The 20229-nt window shown below is 45.9% G+C and overlaps 1 protein-coding gene across 3 annotated transcripts in view; it reads right to left on the minus strand.

The window, feature by feature from the left end:
- Positions 1 to 13576: 13576 nt before the first annotated feature.
- The window catches only part of CERS2 (ceramide synthase 2), a 272224-nt gene continuing 265571 nt past the window's right edge, over positions 13577 to 20229 (minus strand). For 2 of the 3 annotated variants that reach the window (XM_069649754.1, XM_069649756.1), the window contains exons 9-11: positions 18756 to 18862; positions 17468 to 17621; positions 14952 to 15138 (exon numbers count right to left, since the gene is read on the minus strand). In XM_069649754.1, the coding sequence (XP_069505855.1) occupies positions 15010 to 15138; positions 17468 to 17621; positions 18756 to 18862 (390 nt within the window). In that variant the 3' untranslated portion in view covers positions 14952 to 15009. Of the gene's footprint in view, positions 15139 to 17467; positions 17622 to 18755; positions 18863 to 20229 lie in introns of all 3 variants that reach the window. The other variant, XM_069649755.1, reaches the window with a different exon arrangement.

Consider the following 20229-nt stretch of genomic DNA (forward strand, 5'->3'; position numbering starts at 1 on the left):
GGCAGACCACAAGGCTCTACATCTCAGAGAAGGGTCTGGGACCCACATCGAGAAGCGAGGCATCTCCCTCACATCAGTACTTGCGAGAGTGAGCCAACAGTGTAGAGCAAAGGAGTGAGAGAAGCAGGGGTCTGGGACCCAAACCAGGAAGCGAGGCATCTTCCTCATGGTCCCACTTGGTCCCACTTGGCATGCGAGTGGACCAAGTGGGCCAAACTGAACAGAAAGAGAAGCCAGGGTCGGGGACCTGAAATCCACATGAGTCATCTCCCTCATCACAGTACTTGGTAAAGAGAGATACCAAGTGAGTCCAATCAAAGGAGAAGTTAAGAACTGTGTAATTTTGAGACGAGAGACCAGGGGAAGGTCATTCCCCCTCGTGATTTCGAACTGCGATAACAACTGAGAAGAAACAGGGGAAGGGAATCATTCTCCTGGTATCCAAAAACCAGGGACAGGGAGAAATTTCACCTGGTTGTACTGAACCTTGTCTTTTGTTTTTTGACCTGGGTAAAGGAGCCATTCACCTCATCTGCCAAGGAGAACTGTTTTGAACGTTGCCTTGTGTGTTTCGACCACGGGAAGTGAGACATATCCCTGGCACTGTGAAAACTCAGAGCAAGATACCTGGAGATGGGAGGCATTCTCCAGGAACCCCTAAATTGTCTGACACTCGCCCAAGCTAATATTGGCAGTAAGCTCGATTATTGCAATGTGCTGTTCTCTAGTACCTCAGCAAAAAACCTTGCTAAACTGCAACTTCTGCAAAGCAATGCCTTGGATCAGCCCTGGGACTAAAACTCTCATCCTATGTTACAACATCAAGAGGAGATGCCCACTGGCTTCTTATAAAAGCAAGAATCAAATTAAAAACTATCTAGCACACACCGCTGCCTGCACAACAATGCTCCTTTTACCTCACCCCAAGTATTTTACCTAAGCCTATTACACACTCTCTTTGCTCTTCCTCCAAACTGATCCTACAGATGCCTTGCTTCAACCTTAAAACGAGCAGGGAGTTCCAGCTTTAGCTTCACCACCCCCACTCTGTGGAACTCCCACGCAGACCACATCCAGAATGAACCCTCCTTCACAGTCTGTAATAAAAAAAAGCCTATTTAACAAATACTTATAAACTGTGTTCTATGCTCATCTGATTTCACAGTGTAACCACTTACTTTGTACAAGCGCCGTGTTACCGTAGGGTCTAGGCGCTATGTCAAATAAAATAAATAAAAAAATAGTGAAGAGATAGCTATGGGCAATATGGAATATTGATGTTTGAGTTGGAACTTTGTTTTGTGCCTTGGAAAAGGATTGAGACCTGGAGATGGGAGTCATATCCTCAGGTAAAGATTCCACCTTACAGTTGGAACTGTGGTCTGTTGTCCAAAAGTAGGGAGCCATTCCTCCGGACCAAGAAGATCGACTACCTCTTTAGTTTAGCACTTAGTGTAAGGGACAGAAGTAGGGTTTTGACACAGGAAGGTGGACTATTGATTTGCACTGACATTCTGACCAAGCCATTAGTCTTTTTAGTTGAGGCAGTGCAACCTCTCAGAGTTCTGGAAAGCCAGGTTTTCTCTCTGTATTTGCTGGTATAATCAAGGTTTATAGGGTTATGCCAACAACCGTTCCACCTGTGACAGTCTCTCCTTTTGCACCCTTACACCAAGTATGTGGTGGGCACAGATTGGGTAGAATTTGTGAGAAGAGCTATGATATACTATGCTTCCAAGAGACTTGTGCCACAAAGAATTATATGGAGGGAGGGGTATTCCTCGTTTATGATTGCTGCTGTCAAAACTGTAAGTGGGGTGGGGCGTCCAAGTGGTGGGCTATGCACATGGATTAGTAGTGCACTGAATGCCTAGGTTAACATTGTGGAAACAAGCTGTTTGGATCTGCAGTGTCTATTGTTTTCAATCTTGGAATCCAACATTTTAATCTGCAATATCTCTAGTATGCCATATGGTAGTAAGGGTATGGATACTTTGAATAGGTTGGAGGAGTGGATGTATGAAGGTAGATGTAAACCAGGGGTGATACTGATCTTCAGTTTGAACCCATGGATGAGTTGGCTGAATTCATGGAAGATGAGGGCTCCCTAGGGGGACTACCGAAACTGACTGCCCCCTTAAAGAAGCCAATATACAAATACCCCTCCCCACAATCGGCTGAGCTATTTTATAGATTCGGTTTACGGGCATACAATGGCCATGTGATACCGGATGTGCCCTCCTCTGTGACATTTACCTGTCATGTTGAGTATGTCATGGTAAATCTAGATTCATGGAGTATAGTAAAATCCTTTGAAGTACATTTGAGAAGCGAAAGTGTTCACAACCTGCTGTGCCTGAACCTCTCTGAGTATACATCTGTTGGTATTGAACCTGCTTTAACTCAGGCAATTTCCCTTGTTTGAAGTAGTGATCGAGGGGTTGGGGAGGGGGTTGTGAGTTATAACTGTGTTCTCAACTCATCTGTTCTCATGTCTTCCGTCTTTGGTAATTTTGTCACAAAACCATCTAGAGTGGTTCAAGGTTTGCAAACCAGCAAAGAGGGGTAGTTTGATCAAGAATGTAGGGAGGCCAAATCAATGTTAGAGGGTGCACTGAAAAAGAAAAGAGAATGGGTCACAAAAGGTCATTCAAAACCTTAGGAAAAAAGATACAAATCGATTATAGCTAGGAAAAAGAAATCCCATTGTAACAAGCTTTGGGATTCTCTTAAAAAATTCCCTCCTGGATAAAAATAGTAAGGAATTTTGGAGAACAGGGTCAAGGGGAAAGTGGTCTAGGCCAAAATCTGGCTTAAACTGCTATCCTGGAAAACATTTGGTTTGACCATTTCTCTGATCTCCATCAGGAAAAAAGACAGGATTTTATAAGTAATGATGGCACTTTACATAATTTTGTGCCAAGGGGCCTTGATGTACCTCTGCTGGAAAGGTCTCTTGCAAAGGTGGCTGAGGCTGTTGGAACCCTGGCCAAAGGGAAGGCTCCTGGTCCTGACTTCATGCCGGCAGATCTGTATAAAAGTGAGCCAGCAATTTGGTTATCCCACCTGTTTAGGCTCTTTAATGCAAGTCTTCAGTCTGGCACAGACGGCCACCCCCCACCCTTCTTGGAGGCAAGTAGAAATTGTACCAATATATAAAAAGGGAGAGCAAGACCAAGGAGAACCCAGCAATTATAGCCTAATCTCTTTATTAGATGTTAACAGTAAAATCTTTGGGAAAATCTTACAAATCTTACAAGTAAAATGGAAGGATGGGTACCTGAGCAAGAGGCTTTGAGTCGCCTGCAAGCAGGATTTACTTAGGGGGTGAGCACATTGGACCAGCTCTTGAGACTTAGTTTAAGGATTGACAAATATGTCGATATTAAAGAAGTTAGCCTTCATCTTCTTTTTGTGGATTTAAAAGATGTGTTTGATAGCATTCTGGCAAGCATTATACACCAAGGCTGTGCCAATGCTCCTGTTAAAAGCGATTATGGATCTTTATGCAGGTTTTTCAGCTAGAGTGAGATGCGGTTTAAGGGGGAGACCACTACCATCTTTAGATCAAAAAGAGGGTAAGACAAGGTTGCACACTTGCCCCCTGGCTTTGTTTATCTTTTCTCCGATGGGTTTTTAGAGGAGTTCCCGATGGACACTTCTGATGACCCATTGCTAGCAGGGAAAAAGATAGGAATTCTGTTTTTCGCAGATGATGTTCTCATTGTGTCATGCACCCCAATATAGCTGAGGAAACAGGTAACGCACTTTGGATTTTTTTTTAGATCTGGAGGCCTGGAAGTACACACTGATAAACTTAAAGTTATGAGGTGTGGTAGAAAGCGGGGGTGTTGGTCGCGTCTTGATATTGTTATTGAAGGGGTGACAATAGAAGAAGTGTTTGCCATTGTGATTAGATTCCTTGGGATGCCTGACATCACCACTGCACCGAGTCCTTGATTTCCAGGGTTATCCACATCGTCTTCTCTAGGTGCACTGGTGCAGAATATACCCTACTACTGGCACCAGATGTAGACTGGCCCAGGGCACCACAAATAGGCAAGCTACCATGCCCCCTTGGGTTTGTGACCAACTCCTCGCTGTTGCCACTGGTTTGGAGATCAGTTCAGATACGTTTTGGGTATTACCCGAAGTCACCTTTTACAATTGACCTTTTGACCTAATTATAGTAGTCCTAATTGACCTTCTGCACAATTGGCCTTTATATTATTTTATATATATTGGGTTGGTTTTGGATTATAAATAATACAAGGGGTTTGGGTGGGGGTTGCCATGGTTTCTGGATTGGGTGATATATGTCCTAATTGACCTTTTAAGTTAGGTCAGTTCTCTCGAGGTCAATTTTCCAGAGGTCAATTAGTATTCATCCACGTTTTGCAATGCTTGGCTTTGGCATGGACACTATTCCAATCTCCATCTGGAAACGAGCCACAATGAATGGAAAAGCTTGCACCAAGGCCAGCCTTGATTTCTCCCAGTTTAGGAGCAGAGCAAATTGCATCAGGATTTCAATCATCACGCTCACATCCTGCTCTGCCTCCCTTAAAGAGGCTGTGTTAACCAACCAGTGTAGGTAGACGTGACACGCTGAGCATCTTCAGAAGAGTAGGACTTGAGCAATGGGTATTAGCATACGTAATTTAGGCATTCCTCCATGTGAACCCCACCCCTCCTCCATCTTGGAATGGGAAAGGGCCCAGTTTCCTATAAAATAATCCAATTAAGGAAAATGACAAAAGCTTCCAGGCATACCACAACATTCTCACAAATGACTGAAGTCAACATCTGAGCACTAGTCTGCACTTTAGGTTTCACCCAAGAGAAAACCAACTCCACAGCTTGTTACAACTTGCTGCCCACCTAGAACCTCTACCAGCTGCAGCAGGTTTGGAAGGTCTTCTGAAAAGACCAAAGGCTGTGATCCACATGTGTGTGTATAAACACCTGCATGGGTTCTGTAAAGAAGTAAGTAATCTATTATCACATTGTTTAGCCCAAGAAATTGAAGTTGGACCAGTTTTAATTATACTTGGGTTATCTTTGAAAGATAGCTCCATGGTAGATGACCTTAATCGTATTTATTGTAGGACTGTTGTGGTTCATTATTAGTTCGTGTAGCAATGGATCAAACTCATGGCACCGAATCCCAAAAGGTGGGTGAGAGATTGCCCACAACAGCAAGGGCCCCAACATGGGTCAAGTCCATTGAATACTAGACACTGCTCTCCGCACACTTGTTTACAGTAGAAAGGGTGGAGATTAACAGGGACCCCTGGGGAATAAATGCATTGCCAATTTGAAAAGAAGGAAAGGTCCTCTTTTTATTTTTTTTACTGACTAAAATATTAAACCTAAACCTAAACAGTAATCCCATCATATTTTGGTAAAAGCTCAAGGCTTGGAAACCTCACTCACAGTTCTATATAACAAATGGGAAGCCTTGGTGAGTTGTGGAAGGTCCACTGCGATGGTACCTGCAGAACCCACACATGCAATCAGTTGATTTGGTACAGATTGCTGTATCCCAACAACCTTTGCTCACGCCCCCTCATTAGCGCAACATTTTTATAATAGCTACTAGAGTCACATGACCGACATTGAGCTCTAATGCAGGCAACCACTGACAAACACAGTAATCCCAACACAACACCTGTTAAACATTCTTCAGTACTAGTCATCGCTGGCAAAGCAATTGTTATTTTTCTGCAATCTCATGTATAATCTCATCATGTAATTCTCAAACTATAGTTTACCGAATTTCAAGACATATCAACCCATTGTGCTCCGATACAGAACAATGGTATGTAGGCATGCCATAACCGTCCCCACAGAGAACACCACAAATGTACACCTTACACAAATACCCCTTCCTAAACTCCCAGCCCTGCACTTACCTTAAATATGAACAACATTCTGAATGTTGGCAAGTGGGCTGAGAATCTCAAGCTAAGGCCCACACTTGCAAAACTCGCACGGTAGGTTCACACCAAATCATGGTCGTGTTGAAGGTTGCCCTTGATGACAATAAGTATATCTAAAGACCTGAACCAGTACAAGCCCTGCTGGCCTCCTTGAAGATCCAGGCTACTGGGCTTAAAGGAGGTATTTATGGAAGGGAATCAATGCAGAAGAGGATGGCCGATTGAGGACCGAATTGGCAATGTAGCTGGACCTTATTTTTCATAAGCATAATAAGTAAGGGGTTTGTAATTTGAGGTTTTGGTGCTAGGGTGTGGTGTTCTGAAGTTGGACAGAATTAGGAATGGCAGATACACAGTTTAAGGCGATCGGATCACTTACCAGACATTTTGGACTCAGAATACTCATATGCAAGTGTGCTCTTAAGTATCTGTAGCACTGAAATCAGATGCAGGAGCAAAGACAGGATCCATTGTACAATTAAGCCAAGGATTGACATCTTCTGTTCAAGCTAATTCCAAGGATGCTACATTACGTTTATTCTATACAGGGTCGGACTGGGACAAGAAATGGGCCCGGACACCCAAAAAAAAAAAAAAAAATAACAATATTTTTTTTAAAAATGCCCACCATCCCCTCCAAAAAGTGGCCCACCCCATACCTCATAAAAGTGGCCCACCCTGCGCCTCAATAAAAGTGGCCCTCAAACCTTCATCCTTGAATCACGTCAATTCACGACTTTACAGAAAATGCTACTTATGGAGTGTTCATGTGTCTGTTACATTACAACACAACTCATAAAATAACATAGCTTTGCATACAGTTCTGTGACAGGGTCACCCAACCTGTGTTGGTACTCATTTTCAACCTCAGAAGGATGAAAGGCTGAGATGATCTTGCTGGGATTCGAACCTGCAGATCACACACACATTGCAGCAGCGAGAACTCATCCCAGTGAGGTATCATTTTGGCTATAGTAAAAAAGGAGCAATTATTCTGGAGTGGATACCATTAAATTGGTAACTGAGATTTAACAGCAGACCAGTTAAGTTCATCTGCAGGAAACTTGGCCACATGTCAAGCCTGCGTGCATCTACTTCCAGGCTTCAGAGGTTAGCAAAATAGGGAAAGCAGTGCACTCACAGGACATCCCATACTCTGAGTACTCGTTACCTCAAACATGCAAACAAACATCATGAACAGCATGCCAGGCTGGTAGATGGGAAAGATGGACACATTACAACAAAGCATTCATTGTGACAGAATGAAGTTAATGGGCACTTGTTGTGCTATGGTCAAACATCTACACTGTACAGAAGCTTTTAGGCACAAGGATTTTGTCAAGTGACTGAGGACACCGAGATGGAATGTCTTGTGACGATCGTAAGAGGGAGGGGAAGAAAAAAACATGTCATTACTACAATTTGCGAAAAGCAAATATCTCTCTCTCTCTCTCTCTCTCTCTCTCTCTCTCTCTCCCCCCCACCCCCCGTGGCACCTGACCAGGGCCATCGGAGTGCAAGCCAAGGACCCACAGACCTCTCTGCACAACCGCCTTCATTTGCAGAACTATGCCGCCACCACAGCCAGGCTACATGAAAACAAAAGTCACAGGCACCAAGCAGAGATGGATTGTGGGAAGGAGTTATGCAAAAGAGTCTAGTCTCAGCAGTTCCTTCACCTTTGTGCAGGTGACCCACTATTAATCTGTTCCTTCCCTGCACACTCGACACATTACACATATACCCTTTATTGTCTCAAGCTTTACTCTCACTTCAGTGTTTCCCCGAGTGTGAAACGAAAGACCCCAAAAGCCAACGAAATGTTCCATGCCATTCACAACTTACTAAACACAAAATAAACATGGTCTCCAGCTTTGCACATTAGTCAACATGGTCTCCAGCTTTACATGATCTACAATAGAGAAAGATTTCAGCAGACGATGCATCATGCCCACAGAATCCAGATGTGTGCCCTGGAGCTTGTCTAAGAGCCTCAAGGCCCTGCCTCCCCATCCACCTGCACAGCACTCAGGCCACCCATCCAACAATTTAGAATGCCCGAGCACTTAATGTTTGCAAACTTTTATACCATCTAGCTCAATACAGTTCGCCGATTACCATCAAAATGCCACTGTGCTGTCTATGCCGTACACCCGCTATATGCCTTATCTGTCCTTACACTGTTTCACTGAACTGAACACTTCTTTAACCTATGGACCAGGTTACCCAACAGCAGTAAAGCCCCCCTTCCCCGCCCGCCCTTTAGCATTGTGGCAGGTTTAGATCTGGAAAGAGGCCTTCAACTATTCCAGTGCTGTGGCTGTCTGGGGGACCCTGGGCTGATGCAAAATTATGGCAATGCCAGTGCGTGCCTCTTAATCCCGACCTGCTGCAGGAGGCTGGGGTGGCACCACACGGCCCACTCTGGACTCCGTAGGCCGTGGTCCTGTGGCCGTCAGCAGGTTGAGGTCTTGTGAGACACAAAAGTGAATATGAGCCACCCCCCCCCCCCCCTTCCAAGCTGTTCCTCGCAAGTGTGAACAGCACATCTGGCCATGACTCCTTTCCTTGTGACTCGCAGTCCTGCATTTCAATGTGAATAACATGCAAGAATGCATAGACACAAAGAGTATAAGAAGCACGAATCGCACCTAGCATAGCGCATAATCAAATCTCTTGGGGCTTCTAGCTGTAGCACACAGCACAGCTTTCATTGTGTTCTGAAACTTCCTCTGCATATATTATAGGCAAGACATCTCAAGCTGGGCAATGTCACGCACGAGCAGTGTACACCTTCATTTTCTTGCATTGTGACACCTGTAGTTGTGTACTACTTGTGGCATAAACACAAAGTGTGTGCGCAGGAATGCAAATAAACACACAAGGCAGCATTAACTGCTCCCGCCTCACGTGTAATGTTCTATATGTGTAGGGTACCCCTCTTTAGTTAGTTGCATTTGCTCCCAAGATGAATGTCACAATTTTAAGTCACTGTTTCTTTTTTTCCGGTTTTGGTTTGTCCTGCCCTGGTCTGTTGGCTTGCTCTATGTGCTTTGGGTAGCCATGATGCTTCTCACTGATGAAGCCCAACGTCACAGAAACATGCCTCCGGTATCTTTTGTTCACGTGCAGAAGGGATATGGCAGAGCATTTGGGGGTGGGCTGCTCCCGTACGTGGCAGAATAAAGTCTGATATTGCATATAGCTAGACCCCTCAAGAAAGGGAAGAGTGGAGATAGAAAATGAGAAATGAAAGCTGCCCATAGGAACGTAAAGTGGTTATGATTAATCCAACTCCTTCCATGCATCTCTTTCTGCCATTTGCAAGATGGTTTTCACTCAGAGAAGGGGAAAGTGCAACGCTGAAATCTGTTGTTCTTGTAATTTCAAAGCAACCTCTGCAGTGTCCACAGCGCTATGCGTCCACTAGGTGACAGAACTGCCAGGTGGTGGGAGCGCGAGGGGGGTCTTAAGGCCTTCCTCTTGCTGCACGCGTGTGTGTACACAAATGCCACAGCTATTCTACTGGACTTATTTCTTACCTCAGTCAGCAGAACTGGCTACACAGAGTCTCTCTCAGAACTTCAGGCCAAGCGCTGCGGTGTGGTGATGACCGTCTGCTGCTGCTGGCTGCTTCTGCTGTGCTGAACAGTGTCAGTCAAAGGCTGGCTGAAGTCCCGTGGCCAAAATCATCATACCCAGGGTCAGGGAGGCCCAACTAATATCCTCTCTCTCCACAGAGAGTCACGTGATGGTAATCCTCACAAATTGTGCAGGCACAGAGTCTGTGTCGGCGGCTCAACTGCATCCCCACCCCAAGGCACAAGTTGCTTTCAACTTTGCAGGAAGTAACAACAACGAATTTGTTACACTTTGCTAAGTTAAAAGAAACTTGTTATGACAGTGAACTTCATAGTAGGCAGGTGGCAGCCAGGCCAGGCCAGCCTCAGTAGGTGTTACTATATTAGCACTTCAGTCAGAGCAAGTCGGGGTGGGCCCTGAGGCGAGCACGGAGCACCAGTCAAGTCAAGTCAAATGACTGCACGGCCGCCGCCACGGCGCCCCACAGCCCTCTGATGCATGCATTCATAATGAATTCTGATGCATGCATGCAAATCAAATCATCAAAGCAAGCTAACAACGCGTGTGTGTGTGTGTGTGTGTCTGTGTGTTACCTTGCTTTGGTGAATAATTAAGCTGCACAGCCCAGCCTGCCCCTAATGCCCAAGTGCGTGCCAGTTTTCGCTGCTAGCAATGGCAACGCCAGCAGCTCGGCAGCAGCCATGTCTCAATCTCTCTAGTCAACAAACAAAAACAATTACATTTTTTTATTTTTGTAAAGAAAAAAAATAAATAAATAAAAAAGGCCCAGCTTGGGCCGCAGCACACACCGCAGCACTGACACTGACTGACTGCGCAGCACCGCCAGCGAGTCTAAACGTATAATTGTAAACAATTTCCTTTTATTAAAATAAAATAAAAAAACAGCTCAGGGGTGGTTTCAAGAAAAAACGGTCCCCAGGTCCTCAAGGTCGTTTGGCCAGTCCGACCCCGACTCTATACTCTCAACACACTTCAGTACACAAAGGGATAGGTGTTCTCCCAGACGCAGATAGTTCAGAGACCAACCATAGATTAGCTGCGAAACACATTTTCAGTAGGGATGAAGATGTCATTTATCCCGCCTCTTGCCCAGACATGCACCGATGCCCTTTGGATATCTTCAAATGAGCCCGCAGTGCCAGTAATCCACGGTGCCCATGTTACTGCTAACCAGACAGCACGGTGGCATTGGATCCCCAAATGCAAAAGCTCCAGATAGTGGCATGAAGCTCCCATGTCGGGAGTCATTTGACAGCAGTGCCGTGGATGTGAAGATCTTGGGATGGCTTTGTGCTGGCCAGGATTGTTCCGAAAAACAAAGATTCAAACATAAAAACATGGTAAAACAATACAACAACCTGCTAGAAAGTAAATGTCTTTATTTATACAAATAATAAACCATTAACAACAAAAAACACTTATTGGGCTCAGAGGACTAAGTTGAGGGGACCAGTCCTAATTCACCATCATTGTTGAATACAACGACAACGATATGTCAGTGTCACATCCTTTACTGCTGACCATCACATGTCAGGTGTGGGTGGGCTTCTGGGGGCCAGGTGTGCAGCAGTGCGGTTCTGTGGGATTGTCACAGCCCTCACCTGGACTTCAGCTCTGCCGACCCAGCAGCCTTCATGGCACAATGCAGACTGGTATAGATATAGACAACCATTTATGGCACATTGTAGGAAAGGCTTGCAGAGGACAATATTTTCCAGTCTACACCAGGCATTTAGAAACACCATCCCAAGGACTCAGTGCAGGCCAGGCCTGCAGAGAGACTTACTTCCTCAGTAAAGTATGAGCTATTTAAAAAAAATCCCCCCTCCTCACTCCCTCCACCTCGCCTCACTTTAATATCAGTTTAGATTGATTTGTTCATTTTATATGCCTGGAGCATCGTTAACCAGTGTGGACTGTAGAATAACTGTTTGTAAAAATGTACTGTGGGGGAAACCCACAGCACAAGCAACGTGAAAGTGATGCCTGCTAAAGGCTCAGTGGTAAACCAAGTCCCCTGAGAGCCCAAAGCCCATTGTGTAGGCCATGCAGGCAGAAACCTTGGAAGGCACAACAAGGAGGCTTCAAGCATGGGCAAAAACTATGTAAACAAACCCATGCATGGTGCTTAACGTCTGTGCAGGTTTTTCTTACTGGACTTAATATGTGGAGTACCTCGGAAGTGTGCAGCTCCCTGAATGGTGGAGTACCTCATTCTTATTTCTTATTTCTAACAATATTATGGCCTACATCTCAGGCCCTGGGGCTAGACAAACGGGAATAGGATCTGGACTTAGTGAGACACCAAAGGAAAGAAATACCTCTCCTTAGGCTCCATTCCTAGTTAGACACATCAGGCTCTGAATATAGTATGACTACTCTGTCTCTAGACCTAGTAAGATGCCATGCTTTCTAGAGCTATTCCAACACTATAGATCAAGCTCCTGGCCAATCGAGACAACTTCTTTGATTCCAGGCCTAGTCAAACATCATCTCTGGCTTTGTGCAAAATCAAGCATCTTCTCCATCTCCAGGTCTAGAACAATACTTTGCCAGGCTCTAGGACTAATAGAACACTATCTTTGAGCCTGAGTCAGACACTTTTTCAGGCTTCTAAACTAGTCAGAAGCCTCCTACTTAATGGCTAGTGAGACAACCCATCAGACAGAATCAGATTGTCAAATATAGTCTCAGGCTTTTTTTTAGTACAACATTATACTAGGCTCCAGACATACTTCAACAAGGTCAGGCTCAAGGTCCAGTGAGCCACTACCTTAGGCTCTAGTTCTAGTAGACACATTCTAGTTAATGCATTGCAGGCACCAGGCCTACCAAAATATTGTTATATGCTCCACAGTTTGAATGACATTATCCAAGGTTCCATTCTTGATAAACCATCTTAGACTCCAGGCATATTAAGTGTTCATTTCAAACTTAACTCTTAACCAACAGTTGGGTACTTCTGACTGTACCTAGGCCTAGTAGGCCATAGGCTCAGGCACCAGGCTTAACCAGTCATGCTCATGCTCTAGACCTACCTCCATATATACCTAGGCTTCAGGCCTATGAAGACACCTCAAGCCCCAATGCCACCCAGGAGTCAGGCCTAGAGAGCCACTCTGTAAGGCCACAGGTCTAATCACACACTATTCAAGGCTTGAATTCTAGTAAGACACCTACTCAGGTCTACGGCCATATCAGACAGTAACTTCCAGGCTCATTTAGATGCCAAGACAAGGCCTAGCAGGAAACTTCCAGGTTCCAAGGGCTAGTTAGATGCTTTCTCAGGAACTGGCAAAACACCAAAAAGACACATTCATTTTGCTCCAAAGCCCATTTAAAGCACACTTCCAATATTTAGCTCTAAACAAATCTCTTTCTCTGCTCCAGGTGTAGTCAGGTCTTCTAATCTGTTTCTTGGGTCGATTTATTCCTGCAATATGTGCCAAATACCACCTGCTCCCGTATGGCTGCTGCAGAATGGGGAAACCACCTAAACTTTTCTTGTGGGGTTTAATGCCTTAAAAATACTGTCTTCCAGAAGCCTCAAAGTATCAGTAGTGATTCCTGCTTCAAAAGACGGTTGACTCCACGGTCTTCCTTTAAACCAGAGGACTTACTATGAGCTCCCTGATACACTCCATAGAAAACGCGAGGTCTTTGCTAGCGTTAGCTTCCCTCTCCCCAAGTCAAAAGATGGCGCAGGTATTTCTCCCCTTTTTACACCTGCTCCAGGTGAGACACTAGGGCTGGGGGAGGGTCAGTGGATTGCAAGGCCTTCACTAATGGGAAGAGCATTCCAGGGGGGCAGGAAGACAGGGAAAGCGTTGCAATGGTGCCACCCTCAAAAGTTAGCTCGTCCTCTCAGAAGATAGCAATTTTGGTAAGAATCGGTACTCAGTGGGAGGGGCTTCAGAAAGTGGGAGGGGCTTCAAAAAGCAGACCTGCTTCTAATGGGCTCATCAGCTCTCATAAGAAAGGTATGCTGGTTCCAAGAGCTAGTTAAAGTTCAGTTAAGTCTCAGACTATAGTGTACTCCATATAAAGATTTTAAATGTATATATATTCAATTAACATTGGCACCATCACCACTGAATACACTGTATCACGTTTGGCAACTGGTGCTAGAAGAACCTGGAGGGCAAAAAGGACAGATATAATACATGATGTAGAAATCTAAACAAATGCACAGGTAACGATAAAAAAAAAGGGAGGTAGGACAGGTCAGCCTGGCACTGGATGACATGTGCAGACCAAAGGTTCATCGAGTGTTCCACACAATCTCTGAGAAGCGACCTCTTCCCCTTCCACGGGAGTCTTCATTGGATACTTTTCAAAGTGGTCAGCACTCCTTTCACCGGGTTCCAGGTCCTGCGACCAGGCACGTGCAGTCCGGTGCATGTAGATTTATGCATGCGTGTCCACACACGCGTGAATGTCTATGTATATATGAGCCTGTGTATATGCATGGGTGCATGCATTTATGTGGTTTGCACGTTTACCTGTGTGGAAGCAGAATTATGCATGTTTATGTGCGCATATGTATGCATGAACTAAGATCACACGTGTCTTATATGAGCTTATCAGGGTGCATTTATCTAGATGCAGGTGTGTGTATATATGCATCCATGGCCATCTTTGCATTTGTGGAGATAAACGCAGGATCAAAATGTCCTCTAAACCCAATACAGAGAGAAGGGATTTTCAGCAATTCCAGCCAAGGTGGCCCATTTCATGTCACGGTTCCCCCAACTTGTTGTGGGACTTTGAAAAATCATTTTGAAATAACGTCATTTTGATCATACTCATCGGCAATTTGTTTCACGAGTTCCTTTTTCGTGGGAGAGTTCTTCTAGATAGAAAACGTGATTGTTGGGTGACATCTGGTCGGTTGCATTAGCAACAAATACCCATCTATTGCAATACACAGAAAGCACAAGTGTTCATATGACGGCCATGGCCGTCCTGTGATGTGCCGCAGCACCCAACGGGGCTAAGTGGTTGTCAAACTGCTTTCCCGAGAGATTAACTTCTTTGGCCATTCTCGTAGTTGTTGGTTTGGTCCCTGGCGGAGGTAGGAGCAGCAGCGCTTCAGGGTTTTGGGACGGAAGGTTTCTTTTCAGGTGTTTAACTCTAGTTCTTTGGTACTTGTTGACATTGGCACGTATGGTATAAACCTGGGGTGAGGTTCGCGGGAGAGAGGAACAAAACCATTCGAAGGGGGGAGGGGTTGTGGTATGGCACAGTTCTCCTCCTACTCGCAAGTAAGTAGTAAAAATATTAAAGCGCCAGGTGGCGCTGTCCCGATCATCAGACGTGGGGTCTTGTCCATACCAAGCCTGTTACCGGTGTTCAAACAAGCACAACAGCAAAGCAACCTCACCTCATTCATTTTTGGGTCATGGGCACCCCCACATCCTGTTGAGAGGTTGACGTGGCCCAGGGTCAAGGGCCACACAACATTCTAGTCGTCTTTGTGGTAGTTGTTATTTACAATGGAATGCTTGTGAGACAGGCAGCCGTTCTTGGCTCTCTCGGCCTCTTCTTCAGAATTGTCAGTTTCCTCGGGGTCACTTCTCTCATCTTCCAAAGTCTGGAGAATCAAACAGAGGAGGGAACATCAAAGAAATAGGTCAGAATCCGCCCACATTTGCTGTATGTACAAAGCAAACTTACGTCACAAAAGACCACATTACAGAGGAACACACAGGGCCCGATTAGGAGCTTCAGACACTGCCCGTTGTTGCCAACAGGTCCCCCCGAATGCGACTAATTCCAAACTCATTCAATAGGTTTCATACAATCTCAGTTCATTAAAGACAAAAGTAATACATTTAAACAAAAAAAGGTTATGATCACACAATGATTACTGCAAAATGTATATAACTGGCTTCATTCAAAATAAAGCTCCTACATGTTTGGGATTTCACTCCATATGCAGAACTCCAACCCGTCAGGCAAGGTAAAGAGTCTTTTTTACAGGTGCATGCAAGTAACACGAAAAGCTCAAAACATGTAAACTAAACCAAAATAAAAACATGTCAAAAAAACGCGTCGGTTTTCGTGGAGTTGGTATAATTTACATGTTTTGAGCTTTCCACGTTACTTGTATGCACCTGTAAAGAAAGACTCTTTACCTTGCTTAAAGGGTTGGAGTTATGTATATGAAGGGAAATGCCTAACATTTTATGAGCTTTATATTGAATTAAGACAAGTATATCAATTTTTGGAATAATGATTGAGTGATCATAACTTTTTTTGTTTAAATGCATTACAATGTGTCTTTGGTGAACTGAGATTGCATGAAACATATTGAATGAGTTTGGGATTAGACCCAGCAGAGTGCATTTGGGGGTACCGGTTGGCAACAACAGACAGTGTGTGATGTTTTGCAAAATGTGAGGTTCCATGTGGTCGGGGGACCCTACCCAGTTGTACCAGAAACAAGAGAATAGACGTTATTACCTTTGGTAGCGATCTGTATGCTACTGAACCACAAATTGTGCACCTCCATTGCTAGAAGTTTAGGAGCTTGGCAGTAGTGGTAAAACATCCATTTACCACGCCAACAAAATTTCAAGTTTGTTACTAAAACACTTTATGCTCGTTTTTGGGTACATGTAAAAACCTCCACCTACACGCAAAAGGAGTACTGTATGAATTAATTACCAGACAACTTTAGCTTCCAGGGTGTAGGTGAGTGCCCAATCCATGCCCATTGTCTGTATTCCCCCTGCCTCGTCTGACTTTTTTTTCTGTGTTTGATCCTGTGCGTGTTCCCCAGGCTCTGCGCCTTACATTGTGTTTTCCCAACCGCACCCCCATTGGCTGTCGTACTCGTTATTGCGAGTGTTAAAAATCTCGTCCTGGTCCATGCCCCTTCCTGCCTCCCACACCGCCCCCAAGCTCTAATTGGTTAGTCACCCCTTTAATCCCCACCCAACCAGTGCAGCCCTAGTTCCCGGCAGCCCCTCTGGCGAAGGATCCAGAGGCAAAGGACAGCTCCAGCAGAAGCAGCTCCACATGGTGTCTGCCGGTGTCCATTGGAGAAGTAGAAAGCAGCCAACTGTCAACCAGCAGAAGTAAGTGTGGTGGGGACAGGGGGCACAACAATCACCGCGCTCCACTCACCTGGCCCACCTCTCTCATATCTTCTCTTCCCCACCACCCAACAGCCTGCATGTATCCATTTCTATTTAGCAACTGTTACCCCATATGGACTCAGAGCGGTGAACTGTGTTGCCTAGCCATATATCACTATTTGTGTATCACATCTAGGATAACGGTTAGCAAAATCTCACATCTAGGTGGGTTGTACTGTAACTGCAAGTGCAGAGAGTGTGAGTGAGTGTGTGTGTGTGTGTGTGTGTGTGTGTGTGTGTGTGTGTGTGTTCGTTCAACGGAATATTCAGGGTACATATGCCTAGAAGAGACACAAGACAATGCACTGGCAAATGTGCAAAGCCGGGACACGAGAGTGCCAGATCTGCTTGCATCGACAGGACACAAAGGGACCTATAGGTGCATGGGCAGAATGGGCGCACAAGATACGAGATAGTGAGTATAGGGAGTATGGCAGTGCAGACTCACAAGAAGCTATGTTCAGGGTGCCATATAAGCCATGTGGGAACCCAAGACAACCAGACAGGGTGCTAATTCGCAGTGTGCACAGGGGACTTAAGGTTGAGAGTGTAGAGCAGGAACATGGGTTTGCTTGAAATTCTGTACTTACCACCGTCCAGGACCACAAGGGGTACAGCCGAGGAGAATATACAGCAGGTTTACACTGTACCCCACAGGGTGGGAATGCTAAACAGGTACCCCTGTGAACCCTTTTAGTTTATGCAAAGTGGAGACACAAGAGGATCTGCTGGCTCCAGAATGGGCAAACGATGTCATGCATGTGTGTAGAGCAGCCTCACCTGGCCAGTTATGAACTTGTAGGCCATGCACAGGATCAGGTAGGCCCAGAAGACGTGAAGACACTGCAGGATGGCCAGCATGGCGTTGAAGAAGTAATATCCGAAGAACGGCGCGTAGGTCTGCACTGGATACACCCAGGTGCAGTGAATAATCCTGAGGAAGAGAGACCGGATGTAAGCATAACAGTGTAGGCCAAGAGAGCACAGACACACAAGGATGGCGACAGCCATGCAATTCTCACATTTGCCACAATTAACAGAGCTTGGCCAAAGCCTCCTCCCTAGCAACGAGGGAGAGGCCCCATTAAAAAAAGGGTGTGGGGGGAGAATGCACAAAACACATTTGTTAGAAAAATCTACACAGCACTAATAGAACCCACACAGTTAAGTGGCAGGGCAGGGTCAGGTGGAAGCTTACAGAAGGAAGCCCATCCTCACTTGAGAGCTCTCGGGTCACCCGCCTATAGAACAGCGCCTTTCGGATTTCCGGGTTTCCTGAACCCAGGGCCCTGCACAAGCCTGGTGGTGCCCGGAGACTCACTAGGTTTTTATTGGCCGTCTGTGGCTTCCCGCCCGTTGACTTAACTCATGCAGGCTGGAAAGGCGCCCTTTGCGTTACCAGCCTTTGGAATAAGAGCTTGCTTAAGTTAGTCCTTCTCCCTGCCTCTGGAAAACTCGCAATCATCCCCTCCTTCTGACCCTGGCGCTGTGCTTCTGGAACCAAAAGACCCGCCTCCTGCAATCGCGTCCTAGCCAGGGAGGCGCGCCACGGACATCTCAACTGAACACAGGTGCGACATTTTCAGTGCACGTCAGACATTCTTTTCAAAAAGTAACCGGCATCCCTGCAGACAGTCTCTGATATACTCAAACCCCTGTAGCCCCCCAGTAATGCTTCTTCCCCTGCAATTACACTGCGCCCATTGCATTGCGGGCCGTAGCTGTTTCACGTTGATTAAATGGGGCGCAAAAGTGGCAAATGTACCAAGAACACAGCAGCCATGCTCAGGCAAAGGTATGCGCACACATCTCGAAGGGGAATAAACAGGCGTACGAAAACAACCTTAGATTAACCTTGGTGTAGCCGCCCCCTCTCCCCCACCCCCGTGGATCTCGTCTCTAACCAGGACCAGTTTTCAAATGGACAAACTCTCCAGGGGAGGAAGATGGGGACGGGGTTACAGCAGTCACTGGGACGCCTGGTCACCCTATGATGGGAGTAAATCCCCTCCCCCCGCCCCCCAGGCTCTGCTCTTTGCCCGGTGCCCAGGGGTGCAAGAGTACTCACCAGATTGGGAAGATGACCACCCTGGTGATGATGAAGACTGCCGAGAAGACGATGAAGATGTTATTGCAGAGGTTCTTCCAGCCCGCATAGTTGAACATCTTGCCAGACTGTGAACACATGAAAGTAGGCACATGAGGAGTAGGCAGAGGGAGACTTGTCACTACTAGCAGCACAGGCGTAAGCCGTGCAAGGAGTTCAACTTAAGTTGGGCCTCTCCGGCTACTAGCCATCTAACCTTCAGCTAGGGGTCAGTGGTCTGCAATTAAAGATGCAGACACACTTTCTTAAAGAAATGGTGACGTGTGTAAAAAGTGTGTCTGCCTGTTTAATCATATTCCACCTACCGCTAAAGAAGGACCTCCAACTCCAAAGGGCAATCAGAAATCTCTGGTCAGTACGGTGTAATCCTTTTTTAGTTTTGTCTATGCGGGTGGTGCGATGGCACCACCCATTACCCAAAACAATCGCAGCGGCGTACAACTAGGAGGAGAAGTGGGAGTTTGGTTAGTTACCCAGCCATTGACTGCCCATGTTCATGCTAATCCCTATAGTCTCAGGAGGATAGCTCAGCGGCAATTTCGATCCCCGGGTCCCCGCTTAGAAACCTCTGGGTATTAAGCGCGTTATAAATTACCTATCATATCATATCATAGCCTAGCCATTCCTGCCACTCCCCCCATGATGACAAGACTCCTCCTCATATGGGTCTACATACCATAAAATATGAAACACTGAAGCTGTACACCACTAGGATCTAAATTCAAACTGTATTTCTCAATGGTCCATCATATGGTCGCAATGCATAGTTTGTTAACATTTGGTATTAAACCCCACATTAAAGGGTGCCTTCGATCTCTAAGGAGCGCTGCATTTTGTTTGGTAAACGGGGCCACTACCGTTAGACATTACATTAGATCTCTGGGGGAGATCTGCAATTTCAGGACACCCCAAACACAAAAGGGGCAACGTGCAGCCTACAGAATACTTATGTTGGATTAAATTAACGCTCCATATTTTGAGGAAAGCCCTGGCCCTTCACCAGACACCCATGGGGGGCTCAAACTGTCTGGCTACATTCCCACTCTTGAGAAAAGAAGCATTAGGAAAAGCCGCATTCAGTTCCATGTGGGGGAACCAGGGGCTGGAAAAGATCCGGGGCTACGCTAATGTCGGGACTCGGGGCTAGCTAGCCTTTTGGTTGCAGCCCCCGAGCTTCTATCCGGGGCTACAACCAAAAGACCCAGGGCTATAAGCCCACCCAATTCCCCCCCACCCCCCTCTGCCCCCAGAGAAGCCTCTCTGGGGAACTATTATGAACAGGCCCGAAGAAGGGGCTACAGGCACAGCCCCAATTGGAGGTCTGTGGGGAGATCTGGAGCAGAATGGCCTAGAAAACCCACACAGGCCTTTTCTTTATTACAATGCAGGCTTGGAAATTAAGATTCGATGAGCAGGAGGTAAAACCAGCTCCTGT

This window comes from Ambystoma mexicanum, chromosome 1p (assembly GCF_040938575.1).
Source record: "Ambystoma mexicanum isolate Mex_15411 chromosome 1p, UKY_AmexF1_1, whole genome shotgun sequence".
Lineage (NCBI taxonomy): Eukaryota > Metazoa > Chordata > Amphibia > Caudata > Ambystomatidae > Ambystoma > Ambystoma mexicanum.